At 57.6% G+C, this 18,742-nt stretch overlaps 2 protein-coding genes across 7 annotated transcripts; one reads left to right on the top strand and one right to left on the bottom strand.

Moving 5' to 3' along the window:
• Positions 1-3,673: 3,673 nt before the first annotated feature.
• Positions 3,674-7,119, top strand: ZDHHC12 (zDHHC palmitoyltransferase 12). Of its 3 annotated transcripts, none has more exons than XM_019728758.2 (5): positions 3,674-3,833; positions 5,347-5,483; positions 5,856-5,933; positions 6,139-6,305; positions 6,481-7,119. In XM_019728758.2, exons 1-5 carry the CDS (start codon positions 3,734-3,736, stop codon positions 6,806-6,808), a joined length of 810 nt encoding a protein of 269 aa, XP_019584317.2. In that variant the 5' UTR covers positions 3,674-3,733; the 3' UTR covers positions 6,809-7,119. The 3 variants fall into 3 exon arrangements, with proteins under 3 accessions (XP_019584317.2, XP_074187235.1, XP_019584319.2); XM_074331134.1 differs by having other exon boundaries at positions 6,503-7,059; XM_019728760.2 differs by having other exon boundaries at positions 6,142-6,305; positions 6,481-6,948.
• Positions 7,058-17,964, bottom strand: PKN3 (protein kinase N3). 4 transcript variants are annotated; one of them, XM_019728756.2, is made up of 22 exons: positions 17,745-17,964; positions 15,590-15,830; positions 15,277-15,422; positions 14,710-14,821; positions 14,506-14,633; positions 14,090-14,273; positions 12,486-12,632; positions 12,292-12,401; positions 12,039-12,182; positions 11,560-11,635; positions 11,305-11,473; positions 11,012-11,114; positions 10,840-10,907; positions 10,456-10,519; positions 10,217-10,308; positions 9,644-9,820; positions 8,842-8,904; positions 8,656-8,732; positions 8,083-8,225; positions 7,887-7,994; positions 7,665-7,745; positions 7,058-7,553 (listed from the first exon to the last, which is right to left on the bottom strand). In XM_019728756.2, the coding sequence occupies exons 1-22, from the start codon at positions 17,766-17,768 to the stop codon at positions 7,341-7,343; spliced, it is 2,670 nt and encodes an 889-aa protein (XP_019584315.2). In that variant the 5' UTR covers positions 17,769-17,964; the 3' UTR covers positions 7,058-7,340. The 4 variants fall into 4 exon arrangements, with proteins under 4 accessions (XP_019584315.2, XP_019584314.2, XP_074187234.1 ...); XM_019728755.2 differs by lacking the exon at positions 17,745-17,964 and adding an exon at positions 17,435-17,701; XM_074331133.1 differs by lacking the exon at positions 17,745-17,964 and adding an exon at positions 16,623-16,777.
• Between the last annotated feature and the right edge of the window lie 778 nt (positions 17,965-18,742).

The raw sequence follows: 18,742 nt of genomic DNA, 5'->3' as shown, positions 1-18,742 counted from the left end.
TAAAATGCCCAGTCACCTCTGTACAAATTGAAGTGACATTCAGTTCATGCTGGACCCTCAATCCTACTGCAACAGTATATTACTGATTAAAATCTGTCTTTACCACTTTAACTAATGTCCAATTTTGTTTTCTTTGACACCAGCACAGTAACTGACTCAGGGAAGTTTCAGGATTGCTTAAGTGGTAATGTGCTAGAGTTGCCCACTCAGCTGGCATGCCCCATTGCAGTGATCAAGACTGAGTTCCAAGTGTGAGACACTCAATTAAAACACCTATCTACGTTAGTCAAAAGTGGAAGGGCGGGTGGCCGGATGGCTCAGTTGCTTAGAGCGAGAGCTCTGAACAACAGGATCGTCGGTTCGATTCCCACATGGGCCAGTGAGCTGCTCCCTCCACAACTAGATTTAAGACAATGAGCTGAGCTGCTGGTGGGGCAGCCAGATGGCTCAGCTGGTCAGAGCTTGAGCTCTCAACAAGGTTGCCAGTTTGGTTCAATTCCCACATGGGATGGTGGGCTGTACCCCCTGCAGCTAAAGATTGAAAACGGCAACCGGACTAGCTGCACCCTCCACAACTAGATTGAAGGACAACTTGGAGTTGATGTGCCTTGAAGAAACACACTGTCCCCCAATATTCCCCAATAAAATTTATTAAAAAAAAAAAAAAAAGTGGGCCGGCCCGGTGGCTCAGGCAGTTAGAGCTCCATGCTCCTAACTCCGAAGGCTGCCAGTTCTATTCCCACATGGGCCAGTGTGCTCTCAACCACAAGGTTGCCAGTTCAACTACTCGAGTCCCGCAAGGGATGGTGGGCTGTGCCCCCTGCAACTAGCAACGGCAATTGGACCTGGAGCTGAGCTGTGCCCTCCACAACTAAGACTGAAAGAACAACAACTTGAAGCTGAACAGCACCCTCCACAACTGAGATTGAAAGGACAACAACTTGACTTGGGAAAAAAAAAAGGCCTGGAAGTACACAGTGTTCCCCAATAAAGTTCTGTTCTCCTTCCCCAATAAAATCTTAAAAAAAAAAGTGGGGCCAGCCCGGTGGCTCAGGTGGTTGGAGCTCCGTGCTCCTAACTCCGAAGACTGCCGGTTCAATTCCCACATGGGCCAGTGGGCTCTCAACCACAAGGTTGCCAGTTCAACTCCCGCAAGAGATGGTGGGCTGTGCCCCCTGCAACTAGCAACGGCAACTAGACCTGGAGCTGAGCTGCGCCCTCCACAACTAAGATTGAAAGGATAACGACTTGATTTGGAAAAAAGTCCTGAAAGTACACACTGTTCCCCAATAAAGTCCTGTTCCCCTTCCCCAATAAAATCTTAATGCAACTGGGGAACCTAGAGCTAATATCAGCTTCAGACATAGCTGGATGTAGGGGCCCAGCCACGGTTAAGACTGTTTCTCGCACCCCATTTCAGGGCTGCTTATCTCTATCTCTTTATAAGCTGGCCTCATTCTCTCCTGCCAGTCTCTCTCCACATAGTGTAATGACAGATGCCAGTTGCCCTTATATCCTATTCTTTATGCTTGAGATCCAAACAAAAGCACCTTTCTCTCTCAGCCTCTATTAAGTACTCTATGGAGTGGTTCTGCTTGCCCCTGCTGAGCCACATGCCCACTACCTAGGACCAATCACTGGAGACAATGAGATAGGACACCATGTTTGGACTTCTAGAGTCATGTGCCCACATGTGACTTTGTGAGTGCCTATAAGGGCAGTCACTACATTTCAGTCTCTCACTGAAAGCCAAGGGGACATTAACCCCTCAGCAGGGCCCCACGTCCCTACGTGGTACTCGTGACTCGGGTGGGGAACAAAGTCCCGGCACACAGCTTCAGATAGAGTAACACAGCTTTATTTGGGAGCCAATGTCCCTCCAGAGGCCAATGCTCTGGTAAGCACAGAAGGTTATACAGAATAGTGTAGATTTAATAACGAACCAAGTCCCAGAGTCAATCGGGATGGAGAAGGTTTCTAGTCTGGGAGAGGCAACTGGGCCCATGACGGGTCTGAGGCGAGCTGATCTTGAAAGGAAGAACTTCCGAGGGTCCCAGAGTATTGCGGCTTGCCCCTCGCAGAGGGTCTTAGCCGGAGCACCCAGTCCGACCACTCACAGCATTGCTCTGGAGTTCTGCTTTTATCCTCTTTTCTTTGGACTTGTTTACTTCTCAGGTGACAACCAGAAGTTGTTTTGGTGGTGTTTGTGGGGACAGAGCCAGGAGAGCAGTTTCCAGGCTCTCAGCCTCATGTGGAAAGATGCTGGCTTGGGTAGTAGATGGCCATCAGCTGTGACTAGTTGGCCATCAGCTGTTATCGGTCAGCCATTAGCCACTGATATAACAGCCGTGGTTAAGCTAGCAAGTGCGGATTGCAGCTAGCAAGTGGGGTCTATTGGCAGAGAAGCGGACGGCAGGTTGCAGATCGTGTGGCTCCTGCTTCCTGTGTCTCCAACCCAGCCACCAGCGAGAATATAGTGGTGTGACTCCCCTACCTATGGCTCCGTGGGTGTTCCTTTTTGGCCTCACCATATCCTGCGTTCTTGTGCGGGGAGCGGGAGCTGAGACCCTGCATGACAGTGTTTATCACTCAACTTTGTTATGCTCAGTTTCACACAAAAACATGTTTTTCACTTCACTCTTATCAGTCTCACACATGTGGTCATAGTCCTGTTCCTACTAGTAAACAGCTTGTTTTGCAAACCTCAATCCAACGTATGTAATACATTTTATATGCTCTATACAGACTCCCACCACCCTATGGAGTGAGGGACACATTTCCTTCAGAACCACATGGAAAAACAAAAAAAAGCTATGTCAGAAGATACTAGAGGAGCTGAGAGGGGGCCAACGTAATGGAGAAAGAAGGTGGATGTTGGTATCAGTGTGAGGTGCAGGTGGAAAGGCAGGGCTGAATGAAGAAGGCCCTGGGGACCCAAGTGAAAGCATGTGAGCAGTGAAGGATGAAGCATCCGTGGGACAAGTCAGTCTGGTAGGGTGTAGGTATTGGCTTAGACAGTCCTATGTCCATTATTTAATCCTCCCAGCCACCTTAGGAGGGGGAACTGTTATCATCTCTATTATATAGACAGAAAATAGAGGTCAGAGTAGTTCAGTAACTTGCTCAAGCTCACACAGGCAGGAAGGGGCAGTGCTGTAATGTCTGACCCTGAGCCAAGTTGGGCCCCTCACTGCCAGCATCTGCACCACGGACCTCCACTTTGCTCTCATTCCCGTTTGCAGCATCTGAATACGAATCGCAAGGAGGTAAGTGTATCTGTCACCACGGAGCAACCTCGGGTGAAGCCACAGACCACATTTTTGAACCAGGCACAATTCTGCAACCTGGAGTCACAACAAACACCTGGGTCTTTGAAGTGCTTAGGGAACGGCATGCATGCGCGGGGCTGTGGGACTGGAGAGAGGGGTGGCAGCCCAGTGGAACCGTGGAGACTGGAGCTTGCTATTTGGCTTTCGAAAGTTACCTGGCTAGTGGGCACTGCGAGTGGGAAGTTACTGGCTGCGCGCGCGCCGGCCCCGCCTTCGCTTCTTCAGGCACCTGTTGGCTCGAGGGCCTACTCGGCCGCAGCTGCCATCCAATAGGCAGCCTCTCTGGCCCAATCATGCCCCGCCCACCACCTGGATCTGCCAATCCCCGGGTGGATGCGGCCCCTCTCCCTCCGAGGGCCCGCCCTTCTGGGCGCTTCTTCCGGGTGGGGCCCCGGGCGGAGGCTATGGCGCCCTGGGCGCTCCTCACCCCTGGGGTCCTGGTGCGGACTGGGCACACCGTGCTGACCTGGGGAATCACGCTGGTTCTCTTCCTGCACGATACCGGTGAGCCGGACCCCGCGCGACCCCGGATCCACCCGATTCTGCATGGTTCCCCGGACATTTGGGTCTCACTGGGTCCCCCACCGAAGCCCCAGAGACCCTGGGATTCACTCCATCTCCGCTATCTCCTGAGGCCCCTTCCCCATCTGTCATTCCAAGAGCCACCTGATTTCCTTTCCGCCTAGTACCCCGTCGATCCCTAATTAATCCCAGCATCTTCCTGATCCCTGCCAGACGCCCTGTCCAACCCAGGACCCATGCAGCGCCCACCAGATCTAATAACCAACTCGAGCCCCCATCTTCCCTGATCCTGGAACCCACCTGATCCTTCCCAAGGATTGGAAAAGACAAAACAACCTCCCTTCTGTAAGATTCCAAGGATCAATTAGATCAAGGACTGGCATCCCGCCCGGCCCCATCCCCACTAGCTGCCCAAGTCCAGGCTCCCACCCTCAGGCAAGAGAATACCCCATAGGGGACTGGCCTGTCCCGCATGTCCCCCTCCTAGCTTCTTGATCTGGTAGCCCCCATTCACCCCACCGGCCCCGCCACTTCCTTCCCGCCCTCTTTACCTGCCACAGGTTGCCTCCAGCACAGTCTCACCCTCCCTCTCTGCCACTCACTGCAGCCCTCACCCCTCCCTCCTTGCTCCAGCCGCAACCCCTGGACTGGGGGTATTCTTACCTTCCTCCTAAGACCTTTTCAAGTTTCCTCCACCATCTTCACCCATTAGCCTAAAAAAAACCTCCTCAGTCTCATCAGGAAGGGCCCCCCAACCCTCTTCCTTCTCTGTTACCTTTTTCAACCAAGGGGCACTAGAGGTGTTCACACTCTGCTGTCTGGCTATCTCTCGCCCCTCACACCTCAGCCCCCCACTACCCCAGAATCCTCAGTCACCTCCATGGGCTGGACGCTTCCTGGCCTGGGCCACCCTCATGGCCTTCTCTGCAGCATCGGAGCATCTAAGCCTGCCGGCCCTGTCCTCCTGTGTCTGTGTCTCATGGGCATGTCAAGCCTGGCTAGTCTCTCCCTATCATGGAGCCAGGGGCAGGGACCCCTCCTTCCTCTCCCCTACATCCAGTCAGGTCTGGCCCCTTCACCCCCTTACTTCCATCTGTCCTCCCCTCCTCTCCACCCTTCCTGCCCATGCCCTTGTCCAGCCACTCACCTCTCCCTCCTGGATAAGCCTCTCTGCCTCCAGGCTTCACCTCTGATCCATCTTCTCTCTGCTGAGAGGATTTCCAGAAACAGATCTGACCCTATAACCTTCCATGATTCCCTGTTGCCCTCCAGAGACAGTGCAGATGAACCACTTTTTTTTTTTCCTGGTCCTAAACTTCCTCCTATGCAGGGGATACAACTGACCACTCATGAAACCCCATCTCCAGGCCTTTGCTCAGCCAGGGACACACTCCCCACCTCACTCCCCAGCTGTACCCTCCCCCATGCACCTTCCCCCACAGACTCTCCTGTTCACCCCAGCCCTAGCCTCACGCTCCTCCTCTGGCCTCTCCAGAGCTGCGGCAATGGGAAGAGCAGGGGGAACTGCTCCTGCCCCTCACCTTCCTGCTACTTGTGCTGGGCTCCCTGCTGCTCTACCTGGCCGTGTCGCTCATGGACCCGGGCTATGTGAATATCCAGCCCCAGCCCCAGGTAACCAGGGGGACCCTGGGGGCCTGAACCCCTCCTCCCACCAACAGGGGACCTAAGGCCCCAATAACAGTCTCATGCCAGGCTCTGTGTGGAGGGCTTTCCTGGGGCATCTCAGTGAATCCTCTTGTCAGCCCTAGGAAACCCATCCTACAATGAGGAAATCGCCAAGGCTCAGAGAGGGAAAGCAACTGGCAAAGGTCACACAGCCTTGCTCAGCTCAGGGCACTCTGCCCATAGTCTACCACCTTCATAACGCAAGGGATGGGTCCCAAAATGTGCACACCGAGAGCTAAGCTGGCCCCCAAGGGAGATGCCCACCAGAGCCATCTGCCTCCCAAGGGGACCCCATCTTATGCAGCCCCTCATTTTCAGGAGGAAGCCAAGGAAGAGCAGACAGCCATGGTTCCTCAAGCCATCCCTCTTCGGCGCTGCAGACACTGCATGGTGCTGGTGGGTGATGCAGGGACCTCCTGGGAGGGGTCAGGGGCACAGTTGAGACTCTCTGACCTCCTATTGCCCCAGCGCCTTGGCCTCACCACTCCAGGACAGGGGAGGCCTCCCAGATTCAGGCCCTGCTCTCCCGCCCATATCCCTTCCCTCACTGTTGGGTCCAGAGAGGAGCCAGCGTTGAGCCCGACTTCCTTTTTGCCCACAGCAGCCCCTACGGGCCCGACACTGCCGTGAGTGCCGTCGCTGTGTCCGCCGCTACGACCACCACTGCCCCTGGATGGAGAACTGTGTGGGGGAGCGCAACCACCCACTCTTCGTGGCCTACCTGGCACTGCAGCTGGTGGTGCTTCTGTGGGGCCTGCACCTGGCATGGTGGGTCCTGCCCCTCTGCTGGGTGTGGGGGGATGGTGGGCAACATGGGCCTACGAGGTGTGTAGAGAGCCGGGGCTCCCTCTTCAGGAGCCTGAGACCCTCTCCCAAATGGCCTGTCCACCTCGGCTCCCTGGGGCGCCCCTGCCCTCCCCCAGCTCCTTATCCTGCCCCATAGGTCTGGCCTCCGGTTCTTCCAGCCCTGGGGGCTATGGCTGCGGTCCAGCGGGCTCCTGTTCGCCACCTTCCTGCTGCTCTCCCTCTTCTCGTTGGTGGCCATCCTGCTCCTGGCCTCGCACCTCTACCTGGTGGCCAGCAACACCACCACCTGGGAGTTCATCTCCTCACACCGCATTGCCTACCTCCGCCAGCGCGCCGGCAACCCTTTCGACCGCGGCCTCACCCGCAACCTGGCCCACTTCTTCTGTGGCTGGCCCTCAGGGTCCTGGGAGACCCTCTGGGCGGAGGAGGAGGAAGAGGAGCAGGGCAGCAGCCGGGCTGTTTAGGGTCGCAGGAGGCAGGGCCACCATTTTATGCCTGAAAACTGGAAGGGCTGAGCCGGAGGGCCTGCGGCTCCTCACTTGTGCCCACCCCTCCTCAGCCCCTGAGCAGAGTGAGCAATAGACCCCGGCCTCGGTTGGCAGTTATGCCTCCAAAGAAAGAAGGGGAGGAGGAGGACCTGTGGGGGGCTGGGGCACCAACACCTCGGGCTTCTGAGACCTCCACCACCCCCCCAAACCAGAATGCCTCCAGTGCACAGTTTTATAAATTTAATAATCCATAAAGCAAGTCAAGTATTAAAAAACAAACCAAACCACTCCTCGGCGTGCCAGCCTTTCTAGTGCAGGTCTGTCTGGGAGGCAGAGGGGGAAGGGAGCACCCTGCCCAGTGACTGAGCCAAGCACACAACAGCAGCCCCCTGGACTGATAAATACCAAGCAAGGCCTGGGCAGGCAGGATACACAGCTGGGCAGACAGGTGGGCGAGTGAGGCTCTAATAGCCTGGGGGGCAGGGGACAGGGACCCTAGGAGAGGCCCTCAGGGCTCCAGGAATCGTTCTGACACGAAGTCGAAGTCCCGAAAGGCGGCCTGTTGGCGGGCAGTGAGGGGACGGCGGGGGTCAGGTGGGGTCAGGGCAGGCGGCAACCCTGTGAACTCCCCCTCGAAGTAGCGCAGGTCTGTAGAGCCACAGAGGGTGGGTGCAAAGGGGGGCTGGACAGCGCGGGCGAGCAGGGCCTGCCAATCGGTGGTCTGGGGACAAGGACAGAGTTGGCTGAGATGACAGGGATGGCAACTCACCTGGTCCCTCAACACCTCCCCCTGTGCGCGGCACTAGGGACCACTGCCACCTTGGTCACTAACCCTGAAGAAAGGCTGTGTCTTGATCTCCTCGGCGTCCTGCTCACCTGCCCCCAGGCGCTTCTCGGGGCACTTCTGGAGGAGCTGGGCAAGAGAACAGGCGATCACGGAGGGCACTGCCACCTCCCCAAGTACCCCAAGCAAGCTGGGCCCCAGGGCCCCAGGGGTGGGTGGGGACGCCGCCACACAGCTGTCTGGCCCAGCCCTAGACCCTGCACTGATTACCTTCTGAAGGATCTCAAGCCCTTGCACCGACAGAAAACGGGGATATGAGGCATCCACATTGACGATGCAGTCAAACACCTCCTCCTCGGTGTCCCCTGGGAACGGGCACTGCAGAGATGGGGGTTCAGCAGGCTGCATGGGCCACCCCCACCCCACCCTGACCTAGAGGCCCTGGCAACCCTGGTCCAGCACTCACCTCACCCACCAGCATCTCATACAGCAGCACACCCAGCCCCCACCAGTCCACAGCCCGTGTGTAGGCCTCCTGGGTCAGCACCTCAGGGGCCAGGAACTCCGGGGTGCCACAGAATGTGCTTGTCCGGTCCCCAAATCCAATCCCTGTAAACCAACATCCACACCGATGCCAGTTCAGTGTCTCGTCCACAATAACTTCTATGGTTGTAAGAACCAACAGCCAACCCTAACATTCCATGTATCGAATTCCATGCCAAGCCCTGCCCCTCAGAGGTGGGAAAATGGAGGTGGGAGCTGAGTCTCAGCCAAGCTCACATGCCAAGGTCACAAAGAAAGCAGAATCCAGTGCCCTCTCCCAGCTCCGAGCATAGGCTTTCCCTCGGGCCAAGGGCAAGCTAGGGCTCTTTAGGGCTGGGAAAGAAGTGCCAATGCATCCAGCTGGTCCCTGGAATGAGGGTGGGGGCGGGGAGATTTCCTGGGAGATGCCACTTGCCCACCGCCCTGCTGGCCTGGACTGGCTGAGGAAGGCTGAGGAAAGCTGGAGGGTACAGGATCCTGGACAGGAGACACCCACCTTCCTTACATAGCCCAAAGTCCGCGATCTTCAGGAAACCCTGGGCATCCAACAGAAGATTATCCAACTTAAGGTCCCTGAGGGGGAGAGGGGTAGATGAAAGGGGCCCTGGGAACAGCGGCCCATGAGGAGGGCAGCATCTGCTCCTTCGCCCCCTCCCCTAGCAGCATCTCAGGAGCAAGTTACCTGTAAATGATCTTCTTTTCATGTAAGAACTGCAGCCCCAGGACCACACAGGCCAGGTAAAACCTGGAGGGGTGGTATACGGGGGAGTTCAGGCCCAGGACTGCGCGTGGGGGTGGGGGCAGGGAGGCACCAGGATGGCCATGGCCTGGGGACCCCCGAATGTCTCAGTCAGATGTGGGTGAGAGACTGGTGAGCCTCATGCTTCGGATTGAGGGTGGGTGCAGGGTGGGGCTCCTCCAGACAAAGACCCCAGGGTTGTCCTGTTTGCTGCCTGCTATGGGCCTACTCTTCTGGGTCTCTTAGATCGTGCCAGGGATGATGCCAAGTGTTCTCATGCCTTATTCTCCCGCATACTCCCAGCGCCTTCAGTTGATACTAATCACGCCTATTTTTCAAATGAGAATCTGAGACTCCAGTAAGTGATGTGCCCAGGGTCACACAGCTAGTGGCAGAGATGAAATGTGAGACCAGACTCCAGAGCTCTGGTAGGTAAAAAATAATTCCAGCTGCCAGTCACTTAACTGTTCACTGGTCCCTGTGCTCAACAATTCATAAATGTTATGCTCATCTATGCAACAAGCCTATGAAACGGTTATTAACCAATTTCAGTTATATAAACTGAGGCCCAAGGTGACAAATACAAATGCTGTGAAAATTGATCACCAGGATTTGAACCAAGGCCTCCCTGACTCCCTGCTCTTCTGCTGGTGAGCACCCTAGAGGAAACAGGGTGAAGGGGGCCTGGTATAGGGAACCAGGGAAGGGTTGCTGGAAGAGGCAGACAAGAGGGATGGGAACCCACCGGGCCTGGGGCTCAGGGAAGACGTCCTCATGAATATGCATCATGAGGTCACCACCTGGCACAAACTCAGTCACGAAGCAGGCATGGCTGGAGGTCTGGAAGCAGGCAAGGAGGGAGAGCAGGAAGGGGTGCCTCATGTGGCCCACAGCCTCCAGGATCCGCTTCTCGCAATACAGGCTGCAGGTGGGGGAGAGTAGGTTTTAAAGGGAAGGAAAACCTCCACTGGCTGTGCCCTGCCACGCAAACAACACCCTGGGCTTACTGGGTCTTCAAAGTGCCAGGCAGGTAGAGTGATGGTTTCTATGTATCAGGGGCTCACATGGGTCATTGGATCTGCACCACCACTACTGTCCCATTTTACAGATGAGGACACTGAGGTGCAGAGATAAGAGGGGACCTGTCCACGGGCACGCCGTTAACTGCAGGTACTAAAAGAGAACCTAGGCCTGGTCGGCCCCCAGGGTCAACTCTTCAAAGCCCCAGGCACATTCTGCTGCCTTCTGGTACCACCAGCCCAGGCCAGCCATCTTGGGTACCCTCCGGGGCCAGGTGCCCCATGGTGTCACTACACACCTCTCAATCTCATCCCGGCTCAGCACCTCCTGCTTCTTCAGCGCTTTGATGGCATAGTATTTCCCCGTCCCCTTGAACTGGACCAGAAGGACCTGGGGACCAGAGAGAGGTTGGGCCCCAGGTAGGCAGTACAGAGGAGTCTTTTCTTCCCCCACCCACTATCCCACGGTCAGTGTCCTCCTAGCTCATGTGCTGAGGGCTGCCCAGCCCCCTCCACTGCACCCTCCTCAGTCTACTACCTTCCCAAAGTGGCCCCGGCCCAGCACAGCCAAGCAGCGGAAGTCCTGAAGCCGGGGGGGTTTCCTGCAAGAGAGGGTACAGGAAGTCCCATGGGACAAGGGCTGGGCCTCCACCAAGAGCCAATTCAAACCCTCCATGCCTGGTCCTGGGCTGTCCCCACATATGAGGCTGGAGGAACAGGGGCTGGAGAGCCTGGGCGAGGGCTCCTAGGACAGCAGTTGCCTAGAGTCCGGCATCCAGCTGGAGCTCAGTAATGGGCTCCAGGGAATAAGATGCTGAGGGCGAGCCGGTGACTAGGCCAAGGAGCCACAGGGGCCGTACGAACGGACAAACACTAGAGTGAGTGGGTAATATCTCACACATGAAGAGACCCATGGGGATACCTGGTGGCTGAGGCCGGTAAAGACGACCCAAGTCGAGTCCTGGGCTCCATGTGGGGGCGTTTGGTGCGCTGTGGGAGCAGAGGGGCTCAGAACAAAGCAAGCTTCCTTCGTCTCTCCCTCCAACCCTGCCATTCCCACCCCAGCACCTCCAGGACTACCATGCCCCCCTCACCGGCATCTCCTCAGGGGTTGGCTGCCGGGGCAGGTAGAGGCGCGGGGGCTTGGGTGGGGGCCTCATCTCTCCTTCCAAGGGAGTCTTCTTGGGGGGCAAATTACTGTGGGAAGGAAGCAGACACATGGCAGGGCACTGGCAGACAGAAAAATTGGGGGGACGGACACACAGCCATGCAGAGACAGATGGAGGGTCAGAAGTGAGCCACAGGGACAGAAAGACAGACACTGATGGCGCCTGGAGAGGCGGATGCTGAAAAGAGGCAGGGAGCCTGGGACGAGGTGGTTCCTCACCTGGGTGAGGCAGGGTCAGTGGCCCTGTGGGGTGTAGCCAGAGTCTGGGGACACCCTTTCGGGGGGCTGATCGTGCTTGGGGAGCTGCAGGGGGGCAGCAGATTCATGACCAAGCGCCCCCAAGCCGCCATGCTGAGGTTCATCTGGGAAGCCCTCAGGAAGTCCTGACCTGGGGCGAAAGGGGGGTTCAGTCCCAAGGCTCCCTGATACCCCTGCTCTCTGTTCCGTATACACACAGCCCTCTCCTGTCCACACCTCTGCGTTTAGAGAAAATGCGTTTCTGCCTCTGCAATCGGGGCCTCCTCTCAATGACAGGGTCACAGAAGGTCACCTGCAGGGACAGGGGGCAGGGCTGAAAAACTGTCCCCTCCTACCCCATCAACCACAGGCACCTCCCCGGCCTCCAGGATCCCAGTCTGAGCCTCCAGTGTCAATAATGCAAGAGCCAGAAGGGCCCAGAGAGATGGATCCAATGTCCTCATTGGTCCCAGTGGGGAGACAGGCCCAGAGAGGAGAGTCACAGATGAGGCAGGGGAGTCGGGACGAGGGCACAGGCCTCTAGACGCCTGTGAAGTCCTCAGAGAGTCCCTCAGCCTGGGAATCCATTCTTGGAGACTTCCTCCCTCCCGGCCTCAATTTCCATTCCCATGCAGGTAGGTCGCATTCTCGAAGGCCCTTTTAGCTCTCATTGAGCCAGGGGCCCATGAGGTCAGAGGGCAGGGGCCAGTGGGCACCTGGGCAAAGAGCAGGCCCTGTGGCACCAGGCTGAGGGACAGCTGGTGACAGGTATTGTCCAGGAAGTCCTCCAGCCGCAGGAAAATCACGCCACACAGCTGCCGCCAATCCCGCCAACGCACCCCAATCTCCAGCTCTCGGGCCTACGTTGGGGAGGCCACATTGAGAGTGGAACACGGCACCAGTCCTACCTGGCCAGCCTTCCACCCTGTGACCCAAGGCCACTCCCGGCCTCTCATGAGCCATTCTCACCCGCTCCAGGGGGACGACAAAGGTCTGGTCCCAGGACTGCTTGGCTACCGGCCCCCAGCCCGTCTGGCCCACGACACGATTGTCCACTTTCAGCACAGCCAGCACCTCGCCTGCAGGACCAGAGCTGGGGCTCAGGGCAGGCCAGATATGAGGGTCCTTTGCTGTCCCTCAGTTCCCTGCATCCCCCTACTCACTAGCCAGCTCGCTTCTACCACGTTGCTGCCTGGCCTTGCCCCGAAGCCAGCCCTGGGAGGGGCTCCTGGCCAGCGCAGCCGCCGGGGAACGGCCAGGCACAGTTGTCAGCAGCTGCTCACAGCCCAGGAGGTGGACCTGAAGTGTCCCTGTGGGGAGCATGGGGGGACATTGTCAGGTGCCATCTTCCCATTGCCACCACCAACGGGCCCCTGGAGCCCCAGAACACTACCTTCTCCTAGAAATGGCGGAACCCAGCCCCTGCCCATGTTAGGCCTTGGCAGCGATCTGCCAGCCTCCAGGCAAACCAGCTGGCCCTCTCTTCCTGCACCCTCCATGCGTTGGGTGCAGCACACACTCAGGCAAAAGGGCAAGACTGAGACCTCAGCCAGGCCGCATGGAGCCCAGTTCTTGATGACATGCTGCTCAGGGCCTGGGGAGCACCGTAGCAGGGATGAGAACTTGGGGAGCAGGAATCCTGGCTGCCTATCCTGTCCCTCCTCCTCTCTGGGCCTCAGTTTCCCGATCTGTACAGTGGAAATGAGTCCCAGCTCTGCCTCACCTCGTAAATGGCTACAAGGAGTGTTTTGCCAACTTAGTGGATTCATTTTTAGGGTCACTAGAGTTTTGTTCCTCAAAGGGGAGAGGAAGAAGCAGGACTCTAGGAGCCTTTGAGGACGTAAACTGGGCCTAAGAGCACCATTTAGGGAGTCCAGGCCTAGGGTTACACTCCAAGAGACCTTGTAACACAAGCAATACCCAGGTTAGAAAATCATCTTAGGAGGAACAACTCAGGAAACTGGGTTATTTAGCCAGGCGACAGTATATGCGGTATCCTGACCCCCAACTAGCTCAATTCTAGGCCCTTTAACAAGCCATTTCCCCTGCTTGTCTATTTGGCCATCTCCCATAAGCCCTTCAAGGCCAAGCTCAGACACCATTTCCTCCAGGAAGCATTCCTGATGCCCTAAGGCCAGGTGAGGGAGCCCATCCAGCCCCTGTACTTTCCCTTCCCCACTCTGCTCACAATGGGATGTGGCCTGTCCACCCCTGCACCAGCTCTGAGCAGGAAAGCACTGGGCTCTCCTGCTGGCGCTGTGTCTCAGGTGGGAAGTTCGGGGCTTCCAAAGTCGCCACTCTCAGATCATTTGTTGATTGCAATTCGGCTGCCACTACAAGGAGTCAGATCCAGCTCAGGATTAAGAACTTTCTAACAGTCCATCCAAGCTGCCCAGGACTGGGTACCAAGGCCTCCAGGGCTCTGAGCTCCCAAACACTGGCACTTTAAGCATTGTCATGGTGACCCATTTAAATAATTGCTTCACTGAATGAGTGCTGACTGTGTCAGCAGAGAGAGTGCTTAGCATTTCACATGCAACAACTCACTGAATTTTCCCAGCAACCCTATGAAGTAGGTGCTGTTATCATCCCCATTTTACAGATGGCTAAACTGAGGTTTAAAGAAAAGCTACCAGTTGCCCAAGGTCACGCAGCTAGGGGGTGGTGGGGCCAGGACTGGAACCCTTCTCCAAAGTTCTTCCTCAGTGTTTCAGGGTCCTCTCTGGAAGGGAAGGAGAAATCTGAAGTAGGAGGGACTCCTGGCTACCTGTCACGGCGGTGGGCTTCACAAGTGTCCCTGAAGGCTGGCGGTTCCCAGACACAGCAGTCCGCAGCTCCCGGGCCACTTTGCCACGTAGAGGGTGGGCAGGAGGCAGTCCCTCCAGCAGCTTCTCCAAGGCCAGCCGCAGGAGGTCCAGTTTCTGGGAGGACTCCTGGAGCTGGGCCTGAGCCTGCAGATGGGACACGGGCTCATGGGTTATCGGGGGTGGGGGGTGGGGAGGGCAGTGGTTCATGCCACCTGAAGACACCTCTGATGAGGTCTATCTAGACAGGATGTGCCTAGTGTTTCCTCACTGATACCTGCACGGCCAGTCCACAGTGCCTCCTGCCACTGCAGAGGTTGGTACGGGATAAAGGAGACCCTCAGAGAGGAGTGGCAATAGAAGGGGACCATGGGCTGACCTCGGCCAATGCCTTGCGGTCTTGCGTTCGCCGGCTACCCAGCAGCTTCACTACGTTCTTGGCACCCTCGGCCACAGCAGCCTCGATGCATAATCGGTGCCTCAGCTCTTCTGCCAGCAGCTCAGGCCCTGGATGGAAGGAGGGAGCAGCCCTCAGGCCCATGCCCTGCTCTGCCCTGCCCATCCCGGCTTCCCGAGGCCTCACCTGGCTCAGGGGACCCACTGGTCTCCAGGCTGCTGATCTTCATTCGCAGCAGGGCCACCTTCAGCTGGCTGTCCCGCAGCATCTGCTGGGCCGCTGCCAGGAGCTTCCTCCCCTATGCGATGGTGACATGTTAGCCCAGAGCCCTATGGTCAGACCAGGGACTAGAGCCAAGCCTCCCTTGGAAGGCCAGATAAAAAGCCAAGCCTCCCTTGTTAGACTAGGTCTGGGGCACAGCCTCCCGCATCAGAAAAGATAAGGGCAGAGGTCAAGCTCCCCATGTCATACTGGGAGTTGGAACTGGGGCTGGACCATCCCTACTAGACCGGAAACCCCCCATTAGACCAGTATTGTGCCTTCTGTTAGACTAGGGGTTCGAGCCATGCCTTCCCCACAAGGCTGGGATTTGGGACTGTGCCCCCACCCCCCATCAGACTAAGGGTTAGGACGGTGTCTCCCTTATAGGGCCAACGGCTGGGTTGCATTTCTGTATCAGAGTAGAGGCTGGATCAGCACCTCCCCTAATAATCTGAGAGCCAAATCCTCCCCATCAGAGGCCAGGAGCCTTACCTTGGGGGTGCCACTGGCATACGTGTGGGTCATGTTCTCGGCCCCCTGCTTTACCTTCAGTTCCACCTGCAGCTGCCTCTGCAGAGCCTCCAGGTGCCGGGCCCTTGGCTGCTCTGCCAGAGGCCAGGGTCCCGGGGCCACAGGTTCTGTGTGCATAAGTGTGGGGCACGTGAACGCCTCACTCCTTTCCTCCCTTCCCCTCCTGGGCACGGGCTACCTGAGGAGCTTCTGAGGGTGGTCAGGACCAAGGCCGCGGGGCTGGGTCAGCCTGTCGCCTCCTGTCCTGAGGGGTCTGCCCGGACTCCTCACTCACCAGCGGGGCCAGGCCCTGGGCTGGGCAGCAGGATGCGGGTGTGCAGCTCCTGCAGCTCCCCGTGCAGCTGCTCCAGACGGCGATTGGAGGAGCGTAGCAGCTGCTGCACGTGGCCCAGGTGGCGGCGGTCTGTGGCCACCCGCCGCAGGTTCTCCATACCCTCCTTGATTTTTAGCTCCTTCTGGATGGCCCGACGGATCACCTCTTTCTCGTCCTCAGGGGGCCGGTGGCCCACCCCAGGCTGCGGAATGGCAGAGAAGCCATACCACTCAGTCCCCGCTGCCACCAGCCTCAGCTCACCACAGACAGAGGGAGAGGGAGGCATGGACAGCACCCAGAACTGACACACGGGGTGTAGGAAGCATCTCTGACCGTGGAGCTCGTGTCCCTAAGCCAGGTGGAAACCCCAAAGCTCTTTATCCAGCAGAGGCTCTGGTCCTCCACATTAGAGAGATGGGTGAGGGGGGGAATTTTCAATGTTCACATGATGCTACTGGGTGCCCGGTCTGTTCTAAGAGCTTTGCATCTGTTAACCTGTCGATCCTGAGAACAACCGCACGAGGTGTGCAGTTACTATTTTACAGGTGAAGAAACTGAGACACAGAAAGAGATTAAGTAATCTGCCCAAGGTCACAACAAGGAGATACCACCACCTCCTGGGCCTAGTCCCGCCCACCCAACCTCGCTTCATCAGGCTGCTGGAGGGCTGGGCTGCAGGCTAAGACCTACGGCCAGAAAAGAGGTTAGGGATTCACCCAAGGTCAGAGGCCTGAATAGAGGCCAGGGCTGTGGCCTTGATGCCTCAGATGGCAAAACAGAGGCATAGAGAGAGGCTGGGGAGGTCTCCACAGGCCCACTCCTAGCTCAGCTCCTGGGAGGAAGTAGGCTTTCTCATGACTTTACCCCAGGTTGGAGCAAGGAAGAGGAAAACCTCATTCCCCGAGGCCATTTCAAACCAACGGGTGCCAAAGCTGACCTCAGCCCCGGGTTACCCAGGAGGCCCCCCATGACTCCTGCAAGGCCTCCACCTTACCTCTCTGCTCTCCATCTCCTGAGCCTAGTGAAAGGGGTGAACACCCTGGCATCTGGGACCCACCACCCCAAGCCTTCGTGGCCTGCTGGCCCAGCAGTCAGAGGGCAGGGGCGGGGCTCAGGAAATCCTTTGACGGCTCTAGAGGAGAGGGCCAGAGCCAAAGGCCTGAGCAAACAAAGATCCCATGGAGCTGGGGGCCAGGCCACCAGGGTCCTGAGTCACCCAGCTGCCACTGCTGGGCGGAGGTTCACAGGAAATCGGAAAATGTGTACAAGCCACTGCTGGAACAGGCGGAGGGGCCTCCGGAGGAAGGGGGTGGGAGGGGGCAAACACAGCCCTTACGGTTGCCTAAGACGCTGAGGTGGGGGCACTCAGGGAGTCTTCTTGAGGTCTCCTCTCCCTTGAGCACGGTCCATGGTTCCTGTCTGCTCAGGGCTGAACTCCGGCCATGTGCAAACACACCTCTCCCTCCCCCGTGACAGACGTGCACACAGCCTTGGCCCCCGTACCCACCAGCACTATTGCCAGCTCTGGCAGGAACCCGCCTCCCTCGCCATTAGGGCTGGAACCCTCTGTGTACCCAAAGGTTCCAGCGCAGGCACTGGTTCCCTCCGCCTCGCGTGCACACTCTGCGCGCCCACGTGCTCTGGGAAGGACCCCCACGCCCCACCCCCGCAAGTGCGCAGGGACTGGCCCCTCCCGGCCCCTTCTCCCTGAGCACACGTATTCTTCTTCCCCTAGGTCGCTCCCAATGTGCCCGCATGGCCCCCCTTTGCTTCCCGCGCCGATTCCCATCGGCCTTAGAGACCTACCTGGAAGAACGGATTTGGGGAAACTTTGGGGCCCACCCTAGTGGCTTTCACTGAGGATACAGACATGTTCGTGGACTGCCTGGCTGAAGGTTCTGAGCCACTTGGAGGTGATTTGGGGAAGTTTCCCGGGGGCATGAAAGACTTAGCCCTAGTGCTCAGTTATACCCTGCGAGGGGGTAGGGCGGCCCGGGGCAGGAGTTGGGAAGGGACACGGGGCAGGGCTGGGGACGCGGCAGGAGTTCCCAGCTCCCAGGGCAGTGAATGAGGCTTCCCCGCCCCCCGCGGCCCGGCCTCTCCGGGCGCTGTTCACCTGCCGCAGCGCCCCCTCCTCCATGGCGTCGCTCCGGTCGCTCGGCCCCTCCTCTCCACCACTCCGGTTCCGGAAGCCCCGGCCCCTCGGCCAAGACTTTCAAACTTGAAACTTCCCGGGAAGCGGCGCGGGAGCCGTACGATCCAGCGCCCCCTCCCGAGGTCCGCGGGCACTCCAGGGACCTGGGATCGGAGCCGCCTCTCGGCCGCGCCAGATCGGCGCCCGGGACCCCACTCCCGAACCCAAGGCCACAGCGCCTCCCCTCGGATCAGAGGTTCCGCGGGATTTGGGATCCAGCGCCTACTCTTTCGAGGCCTTAGTTCCGGCTCATTGTGACACTGACCCCCTCCCCAGGATATAAGGGCAGGAAGGGACATTTCCCGGGCTGGGGTTCTCTGGTTGCCCCGCCGCGCGCTCAGAGGGGTGAGTCCGAGTGAGGACAGCGCCGCCTACCGACTGCAGGGCGCGGCCTGTGTGGCCGGTCCGCTCCTACACAGCCTTTTCTCCGAACCTCACACCACGACCTGGCTCTGCTCCTAAATTTATCTTCTCAGATGTCATTGGTGTGAAAAGGGCTAATCCCAAACCTGTCGCTACCAAGAAGTCTTGGCCCTATCTAGAGTCACTATAAGAACGTATGCGTCTGAAAAAAGTAAATAAAGTCTCACCCGTTATGCCAAATTACAAATCAGATGAACAAACCAAAACGTCTCTTAAGCCCCCACCCCTTGACCCAACTGGAGATTTTCTGTCTCAGCCAGAGCCACTGTTCCACCAGCCCCCTCAGATTGGAAAGTGAAAATGGCAAGCCACGGACAATTGTGGGTTTCCCTGCAATGGGAAATCAACTAAGTGGCATCAATAAACACAAAGGCAACTTGGTTCAGTGGGGGACATGCCTACATCTCATTATCAGAGGCAAGTCAGGGCACTTTTAACTCATATACATATTAATCATAGCCTAGCCCAGCACATAGTAGGCTTTTTAAAATGGGAGT

Source organism: Rhinolophus sinicus, linkage group LG04 (assembly GCF_036562045.2).
Source record: "Rhinolophus sinicus isolate RSC01 linkage group LG04, ASM3656204v1, whole genome shotgun sequence".
In the NCBI taxonomy this organism is placed as follows: domain Eukaryota; kingdom Metazoa; phylum Chordata; class Mammalia; order Chiroptera; family Rhinolophidae; genus Rhinolophus; species Rhinolophus sinicus.
The sequence above is the reverse complement of the archived record's forward strand: the minus strand, read 5'-3'. Positions and strand labels throughout refer to the sequence as shown.